Source organism: Macrobrachium nipponense, chromosome 34 (genome assembly GCF_015104395.2).
Source record: "Macrobrachium nipponense isolate FS-2020 chromosome 34, ASM1510439v2, whole genome shotgun sequence".
Lineage (NCBI taxonomy): Eukaryota > Metazoa > Arthropoda > Malacostraca > Decapoda > Palaemonidae > Macrobrachium > Macrobrachium nipponense.
Window position 1 is genome coordinate 3,150,402 of NC_061095.1, and position 22,033 is coordinate 3,172,434.

Here is a 22,033-nt window from a genome sequence, read left to right on the forward strand (position 1 = left end):
GTTTCTTCAGGGAAAAGGTGAGATTTACAGAGAGGAGCAAACATGAGAGCCGACTTCTGGTTATTAGTGACTCCTTTAGACACGAAAGAACACCACTTTTCTCTCTTCTTCATCACTCCCATTGTGAAAAGGGCTGCTAATTCTCCTGAACCATCTCTAACAGCCTTATCCGCACAGGACAGAACTCCTAACCAATCTGTGGCATAATCTTCTTCTAAAGACTGACAGTCTTCAATCTTGCGAGCTAAAGAGGCAATAGTCCAGTCCAAAAAACTAAATACCTCAAATACTTTAAAAATATTCTTCACCAGATGGTCAAGCTCCGAAGAAGAAAACAAAATTTTAGCTGACGAAAAAAGCTGCTCTTTCGGTGTGAGTCCACTAAACCGGAGAAGTCTCCCTGGGAGGAGGCAGACACTCCCAAAGAAGGAACTTCTCCAGTTCCGTAGAAGCGATACGCTTTACTCTGAGCTTAGAAGGCGGGAAAGCAAACGAAGCCTTACCTGTTTCCCTCTTCTTAGAAAGCCACTCTGTTGACTCCTTAAGTGCCTGCTTCGAGGACTGAGAAAGAACCAGTTTAGGTAGACACGAATACGCTGTCTTCCTATCTTTAACGAACATTGAAGGCGGTGAAGACGGAGAAGCAGGTTCAAAGTAATCTGGATAAGTGGAAAGATTACTTTGACTCGAATAAGCCGACGAATCCTTGTCATCTTGATCCAAAGCTTCCTCTTCAGACTGCACGGAAGCGGAGTCGAAATCAGGTTTATGTTGTACCCCGGTGGAGGATTTCAACAAACTCATAAGATCCTGAAAATGCTTCTTAAATGGAGCTAAGGTAGAATCATCTAACACTGTGAGTCGACACAGGCGAACAACCAGTCGAAATTCCTATCGACTCACGGCGAGGGGAGTCGAACGAAGACGAGCGAATACGCTTCTCTGGACAGTAATACGGAGTCGAACGAGGCGACCGAGCCGAAACTGCGACTGAGACTCGCTTGGGAGAGTCGAGCGACCGTGAATTATCACGAAGTTTAGTCCGAGATCCATTACTTTTAGCCGAAAAATGCAACTGCGGAGGAGATTCACTAAATATCACATCCGGAGCAAAACTACACGAAGGTTGAGGACTCCAATGCCTCTTAGACTTCTTAACAGGAGTCGGTGACGAATCACCCCCAAGAATCGAATGTCTTTTTAACGGTCGAGACACCAAATCACTTCGCCTTTTGCGCACTGGCGATTGCACTTCCGAATCAGAAGACAGACGAGAATCACAAACACTAATACATTTCCACATCTTTTGGGGGGGACGACACCCGTCGAGTCGACGGAGTCAACGGCTGACCGTGGGCAAACTCCCCCCAGACTCCTTCCGACCTCCGGTATGTCTTCTCCCGGTTGCGGGGGAGCGGGACAGTGACCTTCGTCTGGGAGTCGAGGGGGAACGGACAACCACCTCCTCAGGCGCAACATTAACACTTTGCACTGCACTAGATTTCACTGTACTATCTACGAAAGCTTAAAAGACATTCCTAACTTCATAACTGATTCAGCTAATACTTCGAACTTTTTATCCATCTTAGACTCAAGCAGGCAATGGTGTTGGGTTCGGGAAACATGGGCAACTTGAACAGGGGTAATCAAAGGAGAAGTAGGAGGACTATTAATTGGAGAAATATTCTCTAATAAAGGAGAGGCAAGAGAAGACTTATTTGTCTCCGAAGGAACAGGAGTAGTTTCTAACCTATTCTTACTACTAGCCCTAAGAGCTGCCTTCCCTCTTCCTATCTTTCTCCATTTTCTCAGCATGCGATCTAACCGCCTTCCATCCCTGTTCATCCAATTCTTTACATTCATCACATGTCACATCCATACCATACAATTTTGTCCTCTGCATTTAGTGCACTTAGAGTGCGGATCGTGACATAACTTAGCTAATCTTGTTTTGCAGCCAGCGCTGCAAAACCTTACAGCAGATGAACTAGAATCTGACATAATTAGCAATAATGACGAAAAACAAAAAATGAATAAGAGATAGCTAACTGGCAAGAAAACCAAAAACTTGTACATCACCAAACAAAAACCAAATCCAAAATGGCGAACGCAGGAGACTACAGCGAAAATCTCACAGGTGTTTCCCACCCCGTGAGCGGCAGAAACGAAAATTGACGGTAAGAAGGCTAGCAGTACCCAGGGTTCCCGGATGTGGGCGGGTCTTGTATCACCTATACTTTTAAGATAGCAACGCCGCTGGCGCCAACAATTTGAATTTCGACTGCCGCAGGTAAGAAGCTATAAGCTATGTAACTGTTCGGTAAGTCACTTATGTGAAAATTGCTGTTAACCAAACAAATGACATTTAAAACGCAGAAAGTGCCCATGTTTTACCTAACTACAACATTAACTGTTTAACAGTACTGATAAACTGGCTACCACACCGAAAATCTGGTTAATTTTGTCGTTAGCCAAGTGCCATAAAACTGAAATGCTGTTAACAGATGCCGCTGTTAACTGGAGGACTCCCACTGCCATTAATGTCATTCAATAATAATAAAGGGGCCACGTTTCTATATCACTTCATCATGAATGGCTTGTAGCTACACCTACTTCTGCAAGTGCTTATACAACAGAATACCAGTCAGATCACAGCCTACAATGACAATACACTTATTTTACTGACCTGTCATACAGAGAGAGAGAGAGAGAGAGAGAGAGAGAGAGAGAGAGAGAGAGAGAGAGAGAGAGAGAGAGAGAGGAAAACAAAATGGACAGTAGTGACGGAAAACAATATTACTTACATCACACGCAACTACAAGGTCTGGGAATCTCTCTCTCAAGATCTTGATAGCTTGTATCACAGGCGTATCAGGGCTGTCAGCACTGGATCCAACCTCATCCTTTGGCATATTTGATGGAACGCCAAAAAGCAGAACCTGGAATTGACAATTACCTATAGTATAATCCACTGCGTATCTAACATATTCACCGACATCATTTTGGGATACGGAAAATAATACTAGTAGAATCAAACAAGATCATACTACAAACGAGAAGGCTGTCACTAGAAATAGACATAGATTTCAAATCATTTACATCACCGGACTCGGTTTGTAACATACTACACCAACATCGTCAGACCACCCCATGCTGAGGCTGAATTACCATGTTGATAAACAATCATGGCCTGTTGAACATAACAAGCCAAAGGATGGATTAAATTTACGTTGAGGAGGGTAATTAGCAAAGCAAGCACTGAATTTTTCAAGTGTTATATGAGTTGGTTAATCTGTCCAATGCTAGATCTGGTATCAAGGTTTTCATGACTTGCTAGTTACCATACAGTAAATTCTAGAAATCTCAGATACCCAATGGGTTAGGCCAAATTAAACAGATATTGTAACTATTACCTACATAGCTCATGCCTCTTCTTACATTTCATAAACATAAGAAATCATAATTATTATGTTCTTGGGCTTTTTGTGCCTTTCGTCAATGTTTCAACGCTTGTCCCACAAAACTTGAGCCTGGGGCAGGTCTACAATTGTTACAAATCCCCTATATGATAAAAAACAGAATACTACTGTAATAATCAACACTGCAAAAGACTCTCACTATAGTATACAGGGTGTCAAAACAGATAAATTATTATATATGGAACAGTACCACAAAATAACACTAAATATCAACAAACCGGCAAATATACTTACAGAACTCAATCCCAATTCAACAAGGGGTTTGATTGCGGCATCAAGTCGGTTGATTCCATACCGTGACACACCAGGAAGGCTGTCCACAGGTTGCACTGCATCGGGCTCATCACTGAAAATGAATGAATATACATGTAATCTGGAATCTTTCCAAAATAACAGGATTATTAAATCAACCCCTTCATGCCACATCACAAAGATTGGTGGTAATGCTTTGAAACCCCTTATGTAAAAATTCACTCTTTCAAGTATTTAGCTACATTCATTAGCTATTCACCTTCAAAGTTCAAAGCATGTCAATATTCAATGCGCAACTTACAAAAATATGAGTGACACTTACACAATAAATATGGGATACATCAGGTTCCATGGATGAATTTCTGTGTTGGACGACTGCCATTTCCTCAGGGTTGCATTAAAGTAGCCACTGTGAAGAATTCTTTTGGCTGGAGGTTCATAGGATGCCATTGTAGTCTGAAAATAATGTGGTATATTATACCAAATTATGACTAGTATACACTATTTTGCCATGTACTAGATAAAACTGTACAGTGTACGTCACTGATACTTTTTCTTCACCTCCATTTTTAGTTTATAGGAGTCATAACATTACACATAAAGATGCAAAGGATAACTATAGTAATGGTTGAAATGATGCATGAACCAAGACAACACAGGGAGTACCATAATGCTATTTACCATCCCAATGTACTCTTACACACACACACACAGGAGTGGCCAAACTGGAATATTGGTCCAAGTACTTGGTGATCGCTGGGCACCAAGCATGTACAAATACAGGTCATATATGTATACAGAAAGTGTATACACATGCACAGAGATCGTGAAAGCCAGCATGAGCTAGCACAAGCAGAACAGATATTACATGGGTTAAGTTATGATACATTCCCATACTATTTTACTCCTGACTTTTAGGTCTTTGCACGTAAAATGCTTTATAATCTCTCCTTGAAAAAATAGCAATGAAACATATCAGAAATAAAGCTGATATATTGCACGTATTACGCAGACGAAGAAGTTCGAAAGTTTGTAAGTAGAGGACTAGATGTATTTCATTCTTATATAGCTCTCTAGTTCCTTGGGCTGGGCCACCAGCCAGGTAAGGATCCAGTACCAGAGTTAACTTAGCTTAGGACACACTCTAGGTCATGTGAGAGGCTCCTTTGGGCTATAGCCAGGTTTGGACCGACCTAGCACCCTGGGTTATGTCAGGGTATACTTTTTATAGTACTTTAGGTCAAGTCAGAGAGGTTCCTTAGGCTATAGCCATGTAAGGACTGACCTAGCACCCTGGTTTAGGTCAAGTTATACTTTTATAGTACTTTAGGTCAAGTCAGAGAGGTTCCTTTAGGCTATAGCCATATAAGGACCGACCTAGCACCCAGAGTTTTAGTTTTGGTTAATAGGTCAAGTTCGAGGGGTTCCCTTGGGGACCTAGAACTGTCATCACTAACCTTTCATACTTTATGCATTTTTTAATAACTGTTCCGTTGATACGCAATATGCACGAGGCACTTATTTTACATTGCAATTTAGCCTGGGTCTAAGCGCACGGTCTCCCGAATATGTCCGTTTCCGTTCTGAACTTCAATTCCACGTGACAGATTAATTAAAAGGGCGTGAAAATATGCCAAAATGACAATTTGTCGAAAATTGCATTTTTCCTAACTATACAAACCTGAGGTCCTTTAACAATAGGAAGGTAACTAGCGGCAGCTGGGACGGTCGTAAGCTTCGAACAAGGGAGAAACGGTAGTTAACTGCTTGTCCGATCGTGCGCGCGCGCGCGCGCCCGAGAGGTGAAGAATCACTTTTGCTTTAGGCCCATGCAAAAAGTTGCAGAGTGAGGGGTGGCATGAGGTGGGACTATGTAAAGGAGGCCTCAGGTTTGTATAGTTAGGAAAAATGCAATTTTCGACAAATTGTCATTTGTTCCGATACGTAATACAAACCCTCGGTCCTTTAACAATAGGAAGACTCACTTCTTGGTGGGGAGGAATCTGAGTCTTTTTGGTGAACAGACTGGTGTTCGTCAACCCTGGAGTGCCTCCCTGGTCGTAAGAGCAAGGGAGGGATCCAAACCTCTGTCCGATTGATCGGGGTGTGCACCGCAGGATCAATGGTCAGACCTCTGGGCCAAGTACTAAGAGAGAGGCAAGCGTATCTCTTCGTACCAGCAAGCAAGAACTTGTTCCTGTTTGCAAGAGACAATCATAAAATGATGGGTTTGTCTCAATTTGGCATCCACTTCCTCCCCCTTGTTGGAGGAAGTGGTGGATATTTACTCCTATCCCTACTGAAAGGGATAGGATGGTGCTCTATTGAGTAGCTCACCTGGCATCTTCTCTCCGGTGTCCTTAACCCAGCAGGGTGACGACCGTGTCCCTCTACCCAAAGGTAGAGGGAAAAAAGAAAAAGAATGGGAAGAGGAGCCAGTCACACTCTCATTCCTCATCCATTCTTACGGTCACACCAGGACTCGATGCTGTTCAGCCTGCGAGGGTCTGGGTTAACTACACAACGTGTTGAGCAACCACCACGGTTCCCAAGGAAAAAGATCCAAGGAACTGTGGGCAATATCCTGAAGGTAGAAGGAGGTGCATGCGGTCCGGTTGGACCAGGCGCCTGCCTTCATTACCTGCGCCACGGAGAAGTTCTTGCGGAACGCGAGAGAATGATGAAGAGGCGTCCACACTCATCCTGGGTGTCGAGTTTCTTCAGACAGCTCCGTCGCAACCTTCACAGGTACAAAGCAGCATAGCCTTCGTAATCGGATGGCGGGGGTGACGTCCATTAGGGAGGGTATTGTGAAGGACTCGAACCAATCGTCAGTTACCGAAGGGTTTCTGAGTCTTCGCTATACGAAGATCGGTACGAATCGAGCGTCACAAATCCCCATCCCTTTGTGCTTGACTTCTCAAGAGAAGTCATGCAGTTACCTAAGACGAAAAGAAGGGAATAGTCGTATGACCTATCCCTCTTCTCGACTTTGGTTATGTACAGTACTCATACTGACAAGCTATTAAGACGAAGTAATGATTGCTCTGGAACAACCGAACTAAGTCCCACAGCATAGTTCGTAACTGACTCGGGCGCTCTGACAGCTGCCGACTGACTGGTTCGGAATCAGTAGAGGCAAGTTGTCCAAGCATCCGGGTAAGTCACGTGACCTTCGCCCTTTAAAGAGTTATGCTGAGAGACCAAACAAATAAATATTTGTTTAGTACCGATGCCGGACGGCGCGGCGATGATTCTCTTAATGCATAAGCTCAAAAGGCGAAAGTCATTGCCTTCAAAAGACCGAGGTCCCTGATGGCAAGAAAATCTCATAGACGTTGAATCTCAGCTTAAGGAGAAACAACACTATGTGACGTTGAAGACGAAGGTAGGCAATGAATGCAACCTACGTCTTCCAGCTGAATCGAGAGAAGGAATCTCAAGATTCTAAACCTGTGCTTACAAATGACTGAAAACGCTAACCGCCATTTCATTGCTGTCCGTTGTGCAATGAAAGCGGGGCGTTCTTCAGTAATGAAACACGGGGGAGCGCCGCTTGAAGAACTGCTTCTCATGGGCTGAACGTTTGGAAGTAGAGCTGGCAGGTGTGGGAGTAGGCGATGTCTTTCAATACATCTGCTAATCCGGGGTGAACAATGAACAATTGTACACCTCCGAATACAAGATATTTTTGAGGACAAACTCAGATTCCGCAAAAATCATTCGCATTATCGGGATACGATGCAGCAAGAGACTATTACAAAATTCTGTTACCGTGCGTAAACAGAAAGATGAGAGTCGAATAGATATCTCTGTTTAAAATTCTCGCATACCGAAGACGATGAATACTAGCGTTTCTCAGCAGTAGATGGTCATTCATGTATGCGAGAATCCCCGTTAATCAGAGACTTAAGTCCGTGATTGTTGGGCAGAGATACGGTTGTTATTCAATCAAAGCAGGTGAGAAAGACATAAACAACCGTCCATCCTCAAAGCGGCAGCTGATACTGAAATGCCTCGGGCAATTCAATACGCAGTAGCTGTCGCTGACTCGTCCCCCCATCCTGAGTTGCCAAGTAATCCTTTCCACGAAGGAATGCGTTCGGCTAGAACCACGAGCATAAAAGATATGCTCGAGCAATATATTTAAGCGAAACGAATTTCGGTAAATATAAAAGCTTAAATGGTGTTGTTGTGACACACCATAAGTATATAAAATTGAAACTGGAAACTCCTGGAGGTTGCAGGCAACCCGGGTTGCAGTTCAATTAGAATACTTTTCGTCTAAGTCGCAATCCGTAGAATAACCAGGATATGCGCCTACCCCTCGGACCATTCAACTGCTTAGCAGAATCATGTCGCGAGGTTAATATACGTAGTATATTTGTAGGATTCTGAACAACTATCTCCATCCTAAATTCTTTCCTTCAAGAAAACAAAATAAGGATTGGAGATCAACCACCTTCGTCTCTATTAAAGAGAGTGAAGGAGAAGTCTTCCTCGAAGGGAAAGCTTCAATGGTGAACAGAATACTAAGACGATAGTTCCAGCCAAACTGGATATTCCCGTCCGTTCTTCTCTATTCCAGGTTGGTCGCCTACTGTGAGATAGTCCTTCTTTCAGCAAGCAGTCTTCTTCCTAATGCTAGAAATTCCAGGAATTCGGCGCATAGGCGAGGTTCCGATTATCGTGTAACATATCGGGGATTCTCGTCTCGCTCACTTTGGACCGTGGTCTCGCCTAAGTGTTTGGAGATCGTAAGAAACTCTAACACTCTGAATGCGCTAGAAATTCCGTAGAATTCTAAGCAGTCTGCGAAACCCCCACCGAATTCGTCAAACGATATCGGCTGGTGTCCTCTCGATTCCCGTAGAAATCGAGAATGGGGCAGGATCCCTCCTCAACGACCGGGGCTTACGTCAGGTAGGACCCGAAGGTCCCCCCTGGTAGCGCAGTCCCCAACGTGGGATCCTACAGAGAAATCTCTGTAGGATCCTTCCCCTTTCCCTCGTAGCCGTAAGGAGAGAGGGAATGGGGGAGGAATTGGATACTCGCTCGCCTTCCCAGTGGAACTAGCAGTTGGAGAAGAGTAGGAGCAGCCATCGCCTTGCGGCGATGGCCTCTCAGAGTCTGGGAAAACGTATCGTCAGGAGAAAACTTTTTCCCGAGGAGGGTTACGAACTCTCACTGTAGGTAAGGGTCTGCCGCCACTGTGAACGTCGTCTGGGTGGGGCTGATCGACACCTGACAGGAGAGAGCCGATACCGTCCTCCGACTCATTCCAGTCCTCGTCGAGGTCGAAACCTCTCAGGAGGACCGAAGGAGTATTTAAATACGGTGTCCGAAGACACGTAGAAACGCCGCTGTCGCAGTAGAGGATGGTGGAAGTAGCTTGATCGACCGGCCAGAACTGAGAGAGCCTTCTTGTCCGGAGACGAGAGACTCTGGTTCAAGACAGAATCGGCAAGCTCCGATCGCGGCATACCCACCGTCGGTTTGGGTTCCCTCTCGGGAAACCCCAAAACGACTCGAGCAGAGACATGGGCTCTGCTGGTGGGAGCGGCGATCCTTCCCCCCGTCTTGTTGTGCTGACGAATCAGTGCATAACCTGGGTAAAGTTACTCTGAATCTCGGAAGTTACAGCGTCTTGAGGAGTAGGACCGTCCAGTCCCTCCAACAAGAGCAGCTCCCAGGACCCTCCTCCTTCAGAAGAAGGACCAGCAACAGATCCCTGACGGTTGCCTCCAATCACTTGCGCGTACGTCCTGGTTGGTCCTAAGACCAACCTGGCACGTGCGGCGTCGTGACGGGATCGTGAGCGGCGCATCTCTCACGATCACTCCTCTATACCTCGCTCTTCCTGGCGTATGCCGAGGAAGTTGAAGGTATCGGAGAGACAGAACTGACGCTACCCCCTCTCCCCCTGACGGTCGCCTCCAATCACTTGCGCGTACGTCCTGGTTGGTCCTAAGACCATACGTGGCACGTGCGGCGTCGTGACGGGATCGTGAGCGGCGCACCTCTCACGATCACTCCTAGCCACCTCGCTCTTCCCGGTGTAGCCCGAGGAAGTTGAAGGTAGTGGAGACAGACCTGACGCCTCCCCCCCCGCTCGCTGGCAGGACCAGCGTACGTGGGGGGCTGCAGCCAGACCATCACCAACCCCGCTCCGGTGGGGTTTTTATCGATCTGCAGGCCTGGCCGCTGCCGCTCTTCGCTGTGCGAGCGGCTCGACTGAGCACGTCGACCCCACCCGGTCCCGTGCGTCAGACGAGCTGCTGCTGGTCACCGTATCCCGCCCGCCCGTCCCCCTGTGGGAGCGGCGGTCAGGTGACCTGCAGAGCTCGCTTTCGCCGTGAGACCGGTGAGCGTCCTCGCGGCACGTCAAACCGCTGGTACCAGCCGAGGCTGGTACCGTCGGTCGAGGGGACCTGGGGGAGACCTCTTCCCATCCTCAACCCGTGGCCGGTCAGAGACCGTCACGTCCATCGAGGGTACCGGCTGGTCGCTGCGAGGAGCGGCCGCTGGCCTGGCGAGAGTCACCTGAGCGGCTCTCGACAGTCTTCTGCTCCGTGCCTCGGTCATGACGCTGAGCGAACTCAGGGCGTCTTAACTTTGGCTGCACGGTCACCCGAAGGAGATCGTACACTCGGAACTTCTCGCGGACGAGAAACCGAGCCGGTACCTGGCTTAGCAGCAGAGCTGCCAAGACCAGGCGAGGGTGTACCCGCGGTAGCCAGCACACCCGCTTGGTCCCCGTCTTCTTCTTCTTCTCAGAAGGGGAGACGGGCCCCGTTCCCGAAGGAACAGGAGGACCAGCAGAAGAACCCCCCGTCACACCGGAATGTGACGAGCCCTTCGAAGTTCCCGAAGGAGTCTTCTTAGGGGGAATAACAAAACCCGGTTACCAGCTGGTCGCTGCGAGAGCGGCCGCTGGCCTGGCGAGAGTCACCTGAGCGGTTCTCGCCAGCCTTCTGCTCCGTGCCGTGGTCTTGGCGCCGAGCGAACTCTGGAGGCGGCGAAACTTTAAAACTTTTGGCTGCACGGTCTCCCGGAGGGAGAGCGTACACTCGGGATCTCTGCGCGAACGAGAGACCGAGCCGGAACCTGGCGTAGCGGCATCGCCGCTAGCACCAGGCGAGGAAGTACCAGAGCTAACCGATACTCCTCTGGTCCCCGTCTATCTCTTCCTTACGGAAGGGGAGACGGGCCCCGCTCCCCGAAGGAGCAGGAGGGCAGCAGAAGGACCCCCCGTCCCACCGAGGTGGGACGGGCCCTTAGAAGTTCCCGAAGGAGACTTCTTAGGGGGGGGAGGCAGCCTTCTTCTTCTTCGGCTTATGGGCCTTAGAAGTCGAAGGGGAAGAGGCAGCAACAGACGAAGACAAGATGACACCTTCCTCTTCTTCGTCAGCTCACGCAGGACAGTCGTCAGGTCCTCCATCCAGCCGGAGTCGGGCCCACCTATTGCCGAAGCAACACGGCCTGACTGCACCTGTCCGGAAGGACCTGGGACTGGGGAAGACACACCATGGGCAGGACCAGCATGGACAGGCGCAGGAACCAGGAGCGACAGGAACAGCAACCAGCTCAGGAGCGGCAGGAACAGCGGCAGCGGTAAACACAGAAGGGACAGCCAAGCCAGTAGCGGGAACCACATCAGCGACAGGTACGGCAGGCCCAGCCATCGCCTCGTAGAATCATCGGCAGCCAGCGTGGTACTGGCGGCCGGTCCAGGGCGAGCTGCTGGAACAGCGGAAGTCTGGGGCAGGCAACACGAAGAAAACACAGGCGGCGGCGGCATACCCCTCCTCGGTACGGCGGCGACCGGCCCTAGAAGCGGCAGACGGCGTCACCGACACAGCATGGGGAGTGTAGACCAGCGGGGGGAAGCAGCATAAGCGGCCGTGAAGGTTGTAGTGGAGACCACTCCAGGTCACCCGCCCAGACCTCGCTAGACTCTGCAGCAGATCGTGGATGCTAGGCACGCCCTGCAGCCGCAGTGGTCCATAACCTGTCCAAGGTCGTCTCCCACGGCTTGTAGCACCTGCGGTAGCACAGACAGATTAGTAAGAGGGGTTCCCTCACGCACGGGGGGGGAGACATGCCCCACCCCACCCCGAACGGAAGGAAGACCCCAAAAACAAAATACAGGAGCTGAGCGGGGGGGCAGGAAAGAAGACGAAGAATCGGATACCAAGGGAGTCGCGGGAGGGAGAGCTTTCCGACGACTTCCTGGCAGACCTTCGCTTCCCCTACCCCCGCACAGCAGTGAAAAGTAATATGAAAATGAAACAGAATACTGCACTTGCGATTCACTTCATAGAACTTAAGAGGGAAAAAATCAATTCCCGGTAAGAGCGGAAACTTTGATCCATAATAATATGATGCTATCATAAATATATATGAAAATGAACAATACTGCACTTGCTATTTTCACTTTCACAGCAATAAATCGTAAGGATTAATTCCCGGGGTAAGAGCGGAAATTGATCCAAATTAAATTTGATGCAATTAATAAATGAAAATGAAAAGAAAACTGCATTGCGAATCCACTTTCATTGCATTCTATTCATACAATAAGAGGACTTCTTGCCGAGCGCAATCAAGCTCTCGGCAACGGAACGCACAGGGCAAAAATATAATGAAAAAGAGTACTTACATCTTTCAATTACACACTTTCGCCCAAAAATACATGACTCGGCGCGAGTGCGCCCGCCCTCGGCACCGAGACTAATTCAAGGGTTCAATACATGAAAAGAGCGGAAATCGCCGTCTCTACGGCGATAGCTCCATGTTGATTCATAATTAAGTAATGAAAATGAAAACAGTGTACTTACAGTTTTCATTTTCAAGTCAAACCAAACCATTAGTAGAAAACACAATATAAACAAAGCATACGACGATGAAGCGGGCAGAGAGCGATGACGAACACGTCCCCCTTCACAACCCGCGGCCGAAAGCAAAAGTGATTCTTCACCCTCGGGCGCGCGGGCGTGCGCGCACGATCGGACAAGCAGTTAACTTACCGTTCTCCCCCTTGTTCGAAGCTTACGACCGTCCCAGCTGCCGCTAGTTACCTTCCTATTGTTAAAGGACCGAGGGTTTGTATTACGTACGGAAACAAAAAAAAAAAACCATTCGCTTTGATCCCTAGCAGCTAGTATTAAATTAAAAAACAGTGAAATTTCAAAAAATGTTTATTACTAGTATACTACCTAGGGCTAGGTATGCGGAATTGGAGTTTGGACCTAAAATGACAATTTGTCGAAAATTGCATTTTTCCTAACTATACAAACCTGAGGTCCTTTAACAATAGGAAGTAGCTAGCGGCAGCTGGAACGGTCGTAAGCTTCGAACAAGGGGAGAACGGTAGTTAACTGCTTGTCCGATCGGAGGTAAACAAATCACTTTTGCTTTTGGCCCATGCAAAATACACAGAGTGAGGGGTGGCATGAGGAGGGACTATATGTAAAGGACCTCAGGTTTGTATAGTTAGGAAAAACAATGCAATTTTCGACAAATTGTCATTTGTTCCGATACGTAATACAAACCCTCGGTCCTTTAACAATAGGAAGACTCACTTCTTGGTGGGAGGAATCTGAGTCTTTTGATGAACAGACTGGTGTTCGTCCATCCCTGGAATTCCTCCCTGGTCGTAAGAGCGAGGGAGGGATCCAAGCCTCTGTCCGATTGATCGGGGTGTGCACCGCAGGATCAATGGTCAGACCTCTGGGCCGAGTACTAAGAGAGAGCAAGCGTATCTCTTTGTACTAGCATTGTAAGAACTTTTTCCATTACATGAACAAATGTAAAGTAATGGGTTTGTCTCATGTAGGCATCCACTTTCTCCCCTTGTTGGAGAAAGAAAGTGGTGGATATACACTCCTATCTCTAGTTAAAGAGATAGGATGGAGCTCTGTTGAATAGCTTACCTGCATCTGACTCCCTTCCAGCGAGGTAACGACCGTATCCCTCTGCCCACAGGTAGAGGTAGAGAAAGATGGTGAAGAGAAGCCAGTCATCTCTCATTCGCACATTCATTCTCCCAGTCATACCAGGAATCGATGCTGTTCTGCCTGCTCGGGTGCTGGGTAAGCTTACACAACGTGTTGAGCAGCCACCACAGGTCCCAAGGAAAAGTATCCAAGGACTTGTGGGCAATATCCCGAAGGTAGAAGGACGTGAAGGTGGTCTGGTTTGGCCCAGACACCTGCCTTCAGGACCTGCGCCACGGAGAAGTTCTTACGGAACGCTAAGGAGGGTCCGATACCTCTGACTTCGTGGGCTCTCGGTCGGAGCGTACGGATGTCGTCGCTACCATCAGCCTCGTACGCTCTCCTGATCACCTCACGCAGCCAGAAAGAAAGCGTGTTCTTGGAAACTTCTTTCTTGGTAACCCCAGTGCTAACGAAGAGGCGTCGACACTCAGGCCTGAGATGTCGAGTTCTCTTCAGATAGCGCCGTAGCGCCCTCACAGGACAAAGCAGCATCTCATCCGCATCGTTATCGGTGAAGTCCAGAAGGGAGGGGATCGTGAAAGACTCGAACCTGTCGTCAGGATCGACGGATTCTGAGTCTTAGCTACGAAGTTCGGGACGAAATCGAGCGTCCACAGATCCCCAGCCTCTGGTGTGTTTAACATCATAAGAAAGGCCATTGTAGTTCCCCTACTCTCTTCGCCGATGCCAGGGCCAGCAAGAAGAGGGTCTTGAGAGTCAGATCCCTGTCGACGACTCTCGGAGTGGCTCGAAGGGTCTTCGAGTCAACTCCTAAGTACGAGAGTCACATCCCACGCAGGGGGCCTGAGTTCCCTGGGTGTGGGCAAGACCTTTCGAAGCTCCTCATTAGCAAGGAGATCTCGAACGAATTCGAGATGTCCAGTCCCCTCAGTTTTAGGACGAGCACCAGTGCTGCTCTATATCCTTTAACTGGTGGGTACTGCGAGGAGCTTCTCTCGGCGAAGAAACACGAGGAAATCCGCTACCTGCTGAAAGAGTGGCTCTGAGAGGAGACAGACCCTGTCTACGACACCAACCACAGAAGACGGCCCACTTCCCCTGGTACACAGCTGCAGAGGACTGTCGGACGTGTCCAGCCATCTCTGTTGCTGCGCTACGAGAAAAGCCTCTCGTTCGCAAGAGATGGTGGATAACAGCCAGCCGTGAAGTTTGAAGGGACTGGACTGCTTGGTGGTACCGTTCTACGTGTGGCTGGGCTAGAAGGTTGTGCCAAGTGGGTAGCTCTCTCGGTGCGTCCGCAAGAAGAGCCAGCAGGTCCGGATACCAAACGGCTTGAGGCCGTTTGGGAGCCACCAGGATCATTCTGAGATTGGGAGTGACCAGCGCTCGACTGATCACTTTCCGAATCAGACAGAAGGGAGGAAAGGCCGTAAGCGAAGAGGTTGTCCCAGGGGTGTTGGAGAGCGTTCCTCTGCAGCTGCCCATGGGTCCGGCACAGCTGAAAAGAAAACCTGAAAGTTTTCTGTTGTGCCGGGTGGCGAACAGGTCTCACGACCGGTCGCCCCCACAGGTTGAAGAGCCTTTCCGCTACGTCTTGGTGTACCAGACCATTCGGTCCCTATCACCTGATCCCGACGGCTGAGCTTGTCTGCTACTACATTCCTCTTGCCTGGAATGTAGCGTGCTGACAGCTCTATCGAGTGAGCCGTGGCCCACTCGTGCACCTGCACCGTCAACTGATGGAGCGGAAGAGACACTAGCCCCCCCTGCTTGTTGACATATGCCACTACTGTGGTGTTGTCGCACATCAACACCACTGAGTGCCCACCAACGCGGTCCTGAAACTCTTGGAGAGCGTTGAACGCCGCCTTGAGTTCCAGGACATTGATGTGAAGGTGCTTTTCGTGATGGTCCCACACACCTGCAGTCAGCAACTCCTCCAGGTGTGCGCCCCCATCCCTCGGTCGATGCGTCTGAGAACAGAAGCATCTCCGGGGGGGGAGTGCGTATGGGCACTCCTCTTAAGAGGTTCTTGTCGTCGAGCCACCAGGCTAGGTCCTGCCTCACCTTGTCCGTGATAGCCACGGGAAAGTAAGGAGGATCCTTGGCTGAGACCAACTCTCCCTTAGTCTCCACTGGAGAGACCGCAGGTGAAGACGCCCGTGAGGGACTAACTTCTCGAGTGACGACAGATGGCCGATCACGACTTGCCATTGCTGTGCTGCCTGTTCCTGCCGAGACAGGAACCGGCCGGCTGCCTCCCTGAATTTGCTGATACGCAAGTCTGCGGGAAAGACCTGCCCTGCTACCGTGTCTATCAGCATACCCAGGTACTTCATCTTCTGCTTGGGTTCGAGATCGGACTTCTCGTGGTTTATCACGATCCCCAGATCGCGACAAAACTTGAGGAGTCGATCTCTGTCCTGTAGCAACTGCGAGCGGGAGCTCGCCAGGACTAGCCAATCGTCGAGATACCTCAGAAGACGTATCCCGTGCGAATGGGCCAAGCCGACACCAGAATGAACACTCGCGTGAACACCTGTGGGGCGGTTGAGAGACCGAAACAAAGTGCCCTGAATTGGTACACCGTCCCGTCGAAGATGAAGCGGAGGTACGTTTCTGGAGGACTGATGGATTGGGTATTTGAAAATACCGCGTCCTTCAAGTCCACTGAAAGCATGAAATCGTTCCCCCTGATCGAGTCGAGCACTGAGCGTGCCGACTCCATCGTGAACCGCGTCGTGCGAACGAAGCGGTTCAGGGGAGAGAGGTCTATCACCGGACGCCAGCCCCCCGATGCCTCTCCACTAGAAGAGGCGGCTGTAAAAGCCCGGTGACTGGTCCTCCACGATTTCTACAGCTCGTTTCGCCAGCATGGTCTTGATCTCCTGTCGAAGAGCGTTGTCCTTTGCTGATCCCCGGACATAGGTCTGTAGGTGGACCGGATTGGAGATGAGGGGGGGCCGAGACTCGAAGGGTAGTAGATATCCCTCCCGAAGGACGTCTACTATCCGTTCTCGGCGCCGTAGCGCTGCCAAGTCGCCCAATGGCTCGCTAGGCACCCCCCCACTTCCGGCAGCAGGTGAGGGGGAACGCCGTCCCTAGCGTTTCCCACCTCGTTTCGACTTCTTTCCAGACCCCTCGGGAAAGGAGGGCTGGGAGGAGGGCTGGTTGCGGCCTCCTCTAGCAGAAGTTGAAACAACAGGAGTCTTCACACGGGTTTGGACGGTGCCAACCGTCTTCGCCGCCGTGGAAGCGCTAGCCAAGCTCTTTGGTTTGGCCGCAGTTACTCGAGATTGCCCAGTAACCTTCGAGACTGCCTGGTGAACTAAGCGGTCACTCTCGTCAGTGCGCCGCCTTTCCACCGCAGCGTCCACCATCTCTCCAGGGAAAGAGAGCTGGGGAACTCCTAAGCGGTCCATTTTCGAAGCCCGAGTGCCGCCTCACGCCCGGCCCCCTTGGTCACTCGGGTAAGGACTGCGTCCCTACGTCGAAGAACCAAGTTGGCCCACAGGTTAGCAGTCTGATGGCGAGGTAAGAGATTGCTCTTCCTCCAGACTGGCACAGTCTCCCTAAAAGAAGCGTCGTCTTCGAGAGCAGAGCTCCCAAGAGACCAGCCGGACGCTACTTTGGATATTGTGAGGGACCACAAATCCAACCAGGAAACTGCCTGGAATGCTGCCATAGCGGTAGATTCCAGGGCAAGTGCCTCCTGCTGCGAGAACCATAGGTTCTCCGACAGGAGCTGCTGCAGGGACACACCTGGAGTCAGCCTCGCTAACTCCGGGTTAACCTGTTTCGGCAGTATCGGGTCTTCCGAAGGCACGTAGAATCGCCTCTGCCGCTGTAGAGGAGGAGGAAGCAGCTTAGAAGACCGTCCCGGTCTTTAGCGAGTCCTCCCGTCCTGAGACGAGATTCTCCACCTGATCCAGGACCGAGTCTGCAAGCTCAGATCGCGGTAACCCCACCATCATTTTGGGCTCCCTCTTGGGACCCAAAATGATTCGAGCCGGGACGTGGGCTCTGCCGGTGGTAGCGGCGATCCTTCCGCAAGGAAAGGTCATTATGCAGACGCATCAGCTTAATGACCTCTGCAAAGTTCCTCTGTATCTCGGGAGTTACAGCGTCTTGTGGAGTAGGACCGTCCAGTCCCTCCAGCAAGAGCATATCCCGCGATACTCCTCTTCAGAAGGAGGAACAGCGACAGACCCCCTGACGGTCGCCTCCAACTACTTGCGCGTACTTTCTTGGTCGGTCCATAAAAAACCGTGGCCTGAAGCCGTAACCGGCGTCAATAGCTGGGTCACGACGCGGTCGCACCTCTCGTGATCGCTCCTCGGATAAAACCTCCGCTCCTCCCGGTATAGCCCGAGGAGGTTGAAGGTGTACGGGGAGGAGGCAGACCTGACGCTCCCCCCTCGCTCGCTGGCAGGCCCACCGCGTGCGTGGAGGGCTGCTGCTGATCGTCAACCCGCGGTGACGGTCGAGCAGCAGGCCTAGCCTTGCCGCTCGCCTGGGGCGATTGGCTCGGCTGAAACGTCGAGACCGATCTCTAGCGTCAGGCGAGCTGCCGCTGGTCACGTCTCTGCCCGGTCCCACGTCGGGAGCGGCGGACGGGTGACCTGCTAGGCTCTCTGTCGCGTCGAGACCGCCAGCAGTCCTCTCGGCGCGTCGAGCCGCTTGGTACCAGCCGTGGCTGGTACCGGCGGCCGCGGGGACTCCTTCCTCGCCTCAACCCGTGGCCGGTCAGCGACCGTCACGTCAGCTCCCGAGCAGCCAGTTGATCGCTGCGAGAGCGTCCACTGGCCTGGCGAGAGTCGTGTGCACGACTCTCGCCAGTCTTCTGCTCCGCGCCGCTGTCTTGACGGCGAGCGAGCTCGGGCGTCAAAACTTTGGCTGGACGGTCTTCTTTGGAAGAGCGTCCACTCGGTGCTTCTCGCGAACGAGAGCGGCGAGACGGAACCTGGTTTAGCGGCAGAAACCCGCCAGCTAACCCAGGTGAGGACGCACCAGCCGAGGCTGGTGCACCTCTGGCGTCCCCGTCGACTTCTTCTTTGCAGAAGAAGTGACGGGCCCCCGTTCCCCGAAGGAACAGGAGGACCAGCAGAAGAGCTCCCCAGCCAGCTCGCCTGTGCGAGCCGGGCCGGGCCCCTTAGAAGATCCCGAAGGAGTCTTCTGGGTAGGGGGGGAGGAGGGCAACCTTCTTCTTCTTCGGCTGTTTAGCCTTAGAAGTCGAAGGGGAAGGAGAGGCAGCAGACGACGACGAAGACGACGACGACACCTTCTTCTCTTCCTCTTCTTCTTCGCCAGGCTCCGCAGGACAGACGTCAGGTCTTCCATCCAGGAGGGAGCCGGGGCAGTTGCCGAAGCAACAGGGCCCGACTGCACCTATCCGGAAAGACCTGAGACTGTGACAGCACCACCAAACAGCAGGAACAACAGGAACAGGGGGTCCCCAGGAAACAGCAGGAACGGAGCAGGAAAAAAACATCCCTGAAAGGGTGGAATGAGCCCCACCAGCAAGGCAACCTTGAAAATCTGAAAAAAGGGAAACTGAAGCGGTCTGGGACAGCAACAGGTACGGCAGGCACGGCAGGTACCACAGGAGAGCCAGGCGTCCTGTCGGCAGCTACCGTCATCCTCGGCACTGGCGGCAGGTCCAGGGGGTACTCTTTGGGCAGCGGAAGTCCGGGGTCGGCAATACAAAGAACCCAAGGTGGTGGCGGTGGCAGCCGTCCTCTTTGGCACGGCAGGAATTGGTTTCTGGATTGCAGCCGTGGGTGTCACCGACATGACATGTGGTGTGTTACACCAGATGCGGTGGCATCTCATATGCTGGTGTCGAGGATTGTGTTGTTGTAGTGGTCCCACCGTACCATGAGTGACCACTGCCGACCCCGCCAACCCGCTGAATCAACCCCTGTATGCTCGGCACTCCCTGCTAGTCCCAGCGGAACTCCCACACCTGTCCCAGGTCGTCCTTCGCTGATGGCACACCTGCGGAAGCAACAGTCGGGTTAGTTAGAGGGGCTTCCTCGCGCCTGGGGGAAGAAGAACCCCCCCCAGAGCGGACGGAAGACCCCGAGTACAACTGGACGTCCGGGTAGCGGCGCCTCCTCCACACTCGACGGATCGAGAGAGGAGAAGGACTCCGCTACCCCCCCCCGCAGGGGAAGGCGCGAAACGTGGGGGCTGGCCGGGGGCAGGAAAGAGGACGAAGTGTCCGTTACCAAAGGAGTCACTGGACTTTCCGATGACTTCTTGGGCGGCCTAAGTCTCTTCCTGCCCTCGGTACAGCACCCACTGCGCCTCGGACCAATGCATACACGTTACACAGGGCTCGTTGCGGAGCACTCTCGCCCCCGACAACGAGTACAAACCTCGTGAGGATCTACATCAACAAACAATCTGAATCCTCCACATCTACGCCCCTCCAGCCCGGGACACACTCTACGGGCGAGACCGGGGGCGTGGTGAAATTTCCATTTCTTCTTCACTCATCATAATGATTAACAAAAAGAAATGCAAAGTACTTACAATCACTCTGAATTATACAGAAAGAGAGGGCAAATACTCAAACTCAAAGCAAACGACAAAGCGGGCAGAGCGATGACGAGCACGTCCTATCCACACACGGCCGAAAGCAAAAGTGATTTGTTTACCTCCCAGCCGCGCGACGATCGGACAAGCAGTTAACTACCGTTCTCCCCTTGTGTTCGAAGCTTACGACCGTTCCAGCTGCCGCTAGCTACTTCCTATTGTTAAAGGACCGAGGGTTTGTATTACGTATCGGAACAAACTAACTTTTAGGTCCTACTGGTCCCCCAAGCTTGACTTCCCACTGGGACCGTCCATAAACCTTATCAAATTACATACTGGAGGGATAAAATGCAAAAATGACTAGGTAATAAAATATTTAAACATTAACAATCAATGCCTCTCGAGCCATCAACGTGTAGGCCTATTTTACCCAGGTCTATGGCTGTAGGCCTAGGCTGCTGACAAATAACATTTCTCACAATTGATTAATACTAACATGTAAACTATACTCTGTTTTTTTTCAGCTGTTCATCCGTCTGTGGTGTTTTGTATGGTAACACTGCGTCCCGGCCTTTAGATAATTACATTCCGCTTACATTAACGATTATAATAATATCCTATTTCGAATATTAACGGTGTAATTTGCATACAGTAAATTATTAAAACACTTTTCAGTTGCAAATGTACACCCCAGATATCCTTTTTTACCTAAAATTTACACATGGCGTAACTATCTAAAGCCCGGGACGCAGTGTTGCCATACAAAAACACCACAGGCGGATGGACAGATGAAAAAAAACAGAGTATAGGTACTAGTAACCCAGTTGTCTATTGTCTTATACCTAGGTAGCCTACCTAGTAGTTGAAAGGTTATCGTATTGGTCACCGTACTTAAGCCTATGCTAGGCTACTCAGACCTACCTATTATTACTGTATTAATCGCCTTAATGACTTATTATTTAATTTAATGATGTCTTCATTTTTAAATGATAAATGTCTTTTATAAAGGTCTAGTACGATTATTCTTAGACTTTAGACTTAAAAATGTCTAGGTCTAAAACCTAAACCACCTACCGTGACGTAAAAAAACTGCAATAAATCTCTATTATTTTAACGTTATTTCAGACTTATTTCGTTCAAATTTGGTCAAAAATGTAAAAATATATTTAATTTTCCGTTGTCAGTCATAATAGTTACCTATTTCCGGCGCTGACAACGATTAATTGAGATTAAAACAGTCAACCTGTCACCTGTTGCTTGGTCCGTGACACCGGCTCCTTCCTTCTTCCTTCTCTGTTGTCAACAAAAGCTTCTTCTTCTTGATTCTTATTTTAGATTTATTTTTTTTATGTGTTTTTACCTCATATTTTGTTGTTTGTTTTTTCTGTTTTCTGGTTTTTGTGTCATTCAGTACTTGTTTTTATGTAATCACTTCTGTCTTGAATACTTGTTTTATGTATTATTCATCTTTTTTGCTGGTTAGATTTATGAGGAAATGTTTGTGTAAAAACCTGTCAAAAGAATTTTTTTTTTTTTTACTCATAGTTTTGTTCGTTTGTTTCCGTTTTCATGGTTTTTGTGTCTTTGAATACTTGTTTTTATGTTTGTTTGTTTCAGTTTTCCTGGTTTTGTGTCTTTGAATGCTTGTTTTATGCATGATTTGTCTTTTTTATGGTTGGATTTATGAGTAAAATGGCGTTTAAATGTTTTGGTTGAATGTGTAAAAACCTGTCAAAAGAATGTTTTTTCTGCGTTTTTACCTCATATTTTATTTGTTTCTTTCCGTTTTCATGGCTTTTGTGT

At 49.9% G+C, this 22,033-nt stretch overlaps 1 protein-coding gene across 2 annotated transcripts in view; it reads right to left on the reverse strand.

Moving 5' to 3' along the window:
- The window catches only part of LOC135207833 (delta-aminolevulinic acid dehydratase-like), a 32,144-nt gene extending 10,618 nt beyond the window's left edge, over positions 1-21,526 (reverse strand). Inside the window, exons 1-4 of one of the 2 annotated variants that reach the window (XM_064239690.1) lie at positions 21,428-21,526; positions 4,054-4,187; positions 3,714-3,825; positions 2,805-2,939 (exon numbers count right to left, since the gene is read on the reverse strand). In XM_064239690.1, coding sequence (XP_064095760.1) covers positions 2,805-2,939; positions 3,714-3,825; positions 4,054-4,181 — 375 coding nt within the window. In that variant the 5' untranslated portion in view covers positions 4,182-4,187; positions 21,428-21,526. The remainder of the gene's footprint in view (positions 1-2,804; positions 2,940-3,713; positions 3,826-4,053; positions 4,188-21,427) is intronic. The other variant, XM_064239691.1, reaches the window with a different exon arrangement.
- Between the last annotated feature and the right edge of the window lie 507 nt (positions 21,527-22,033).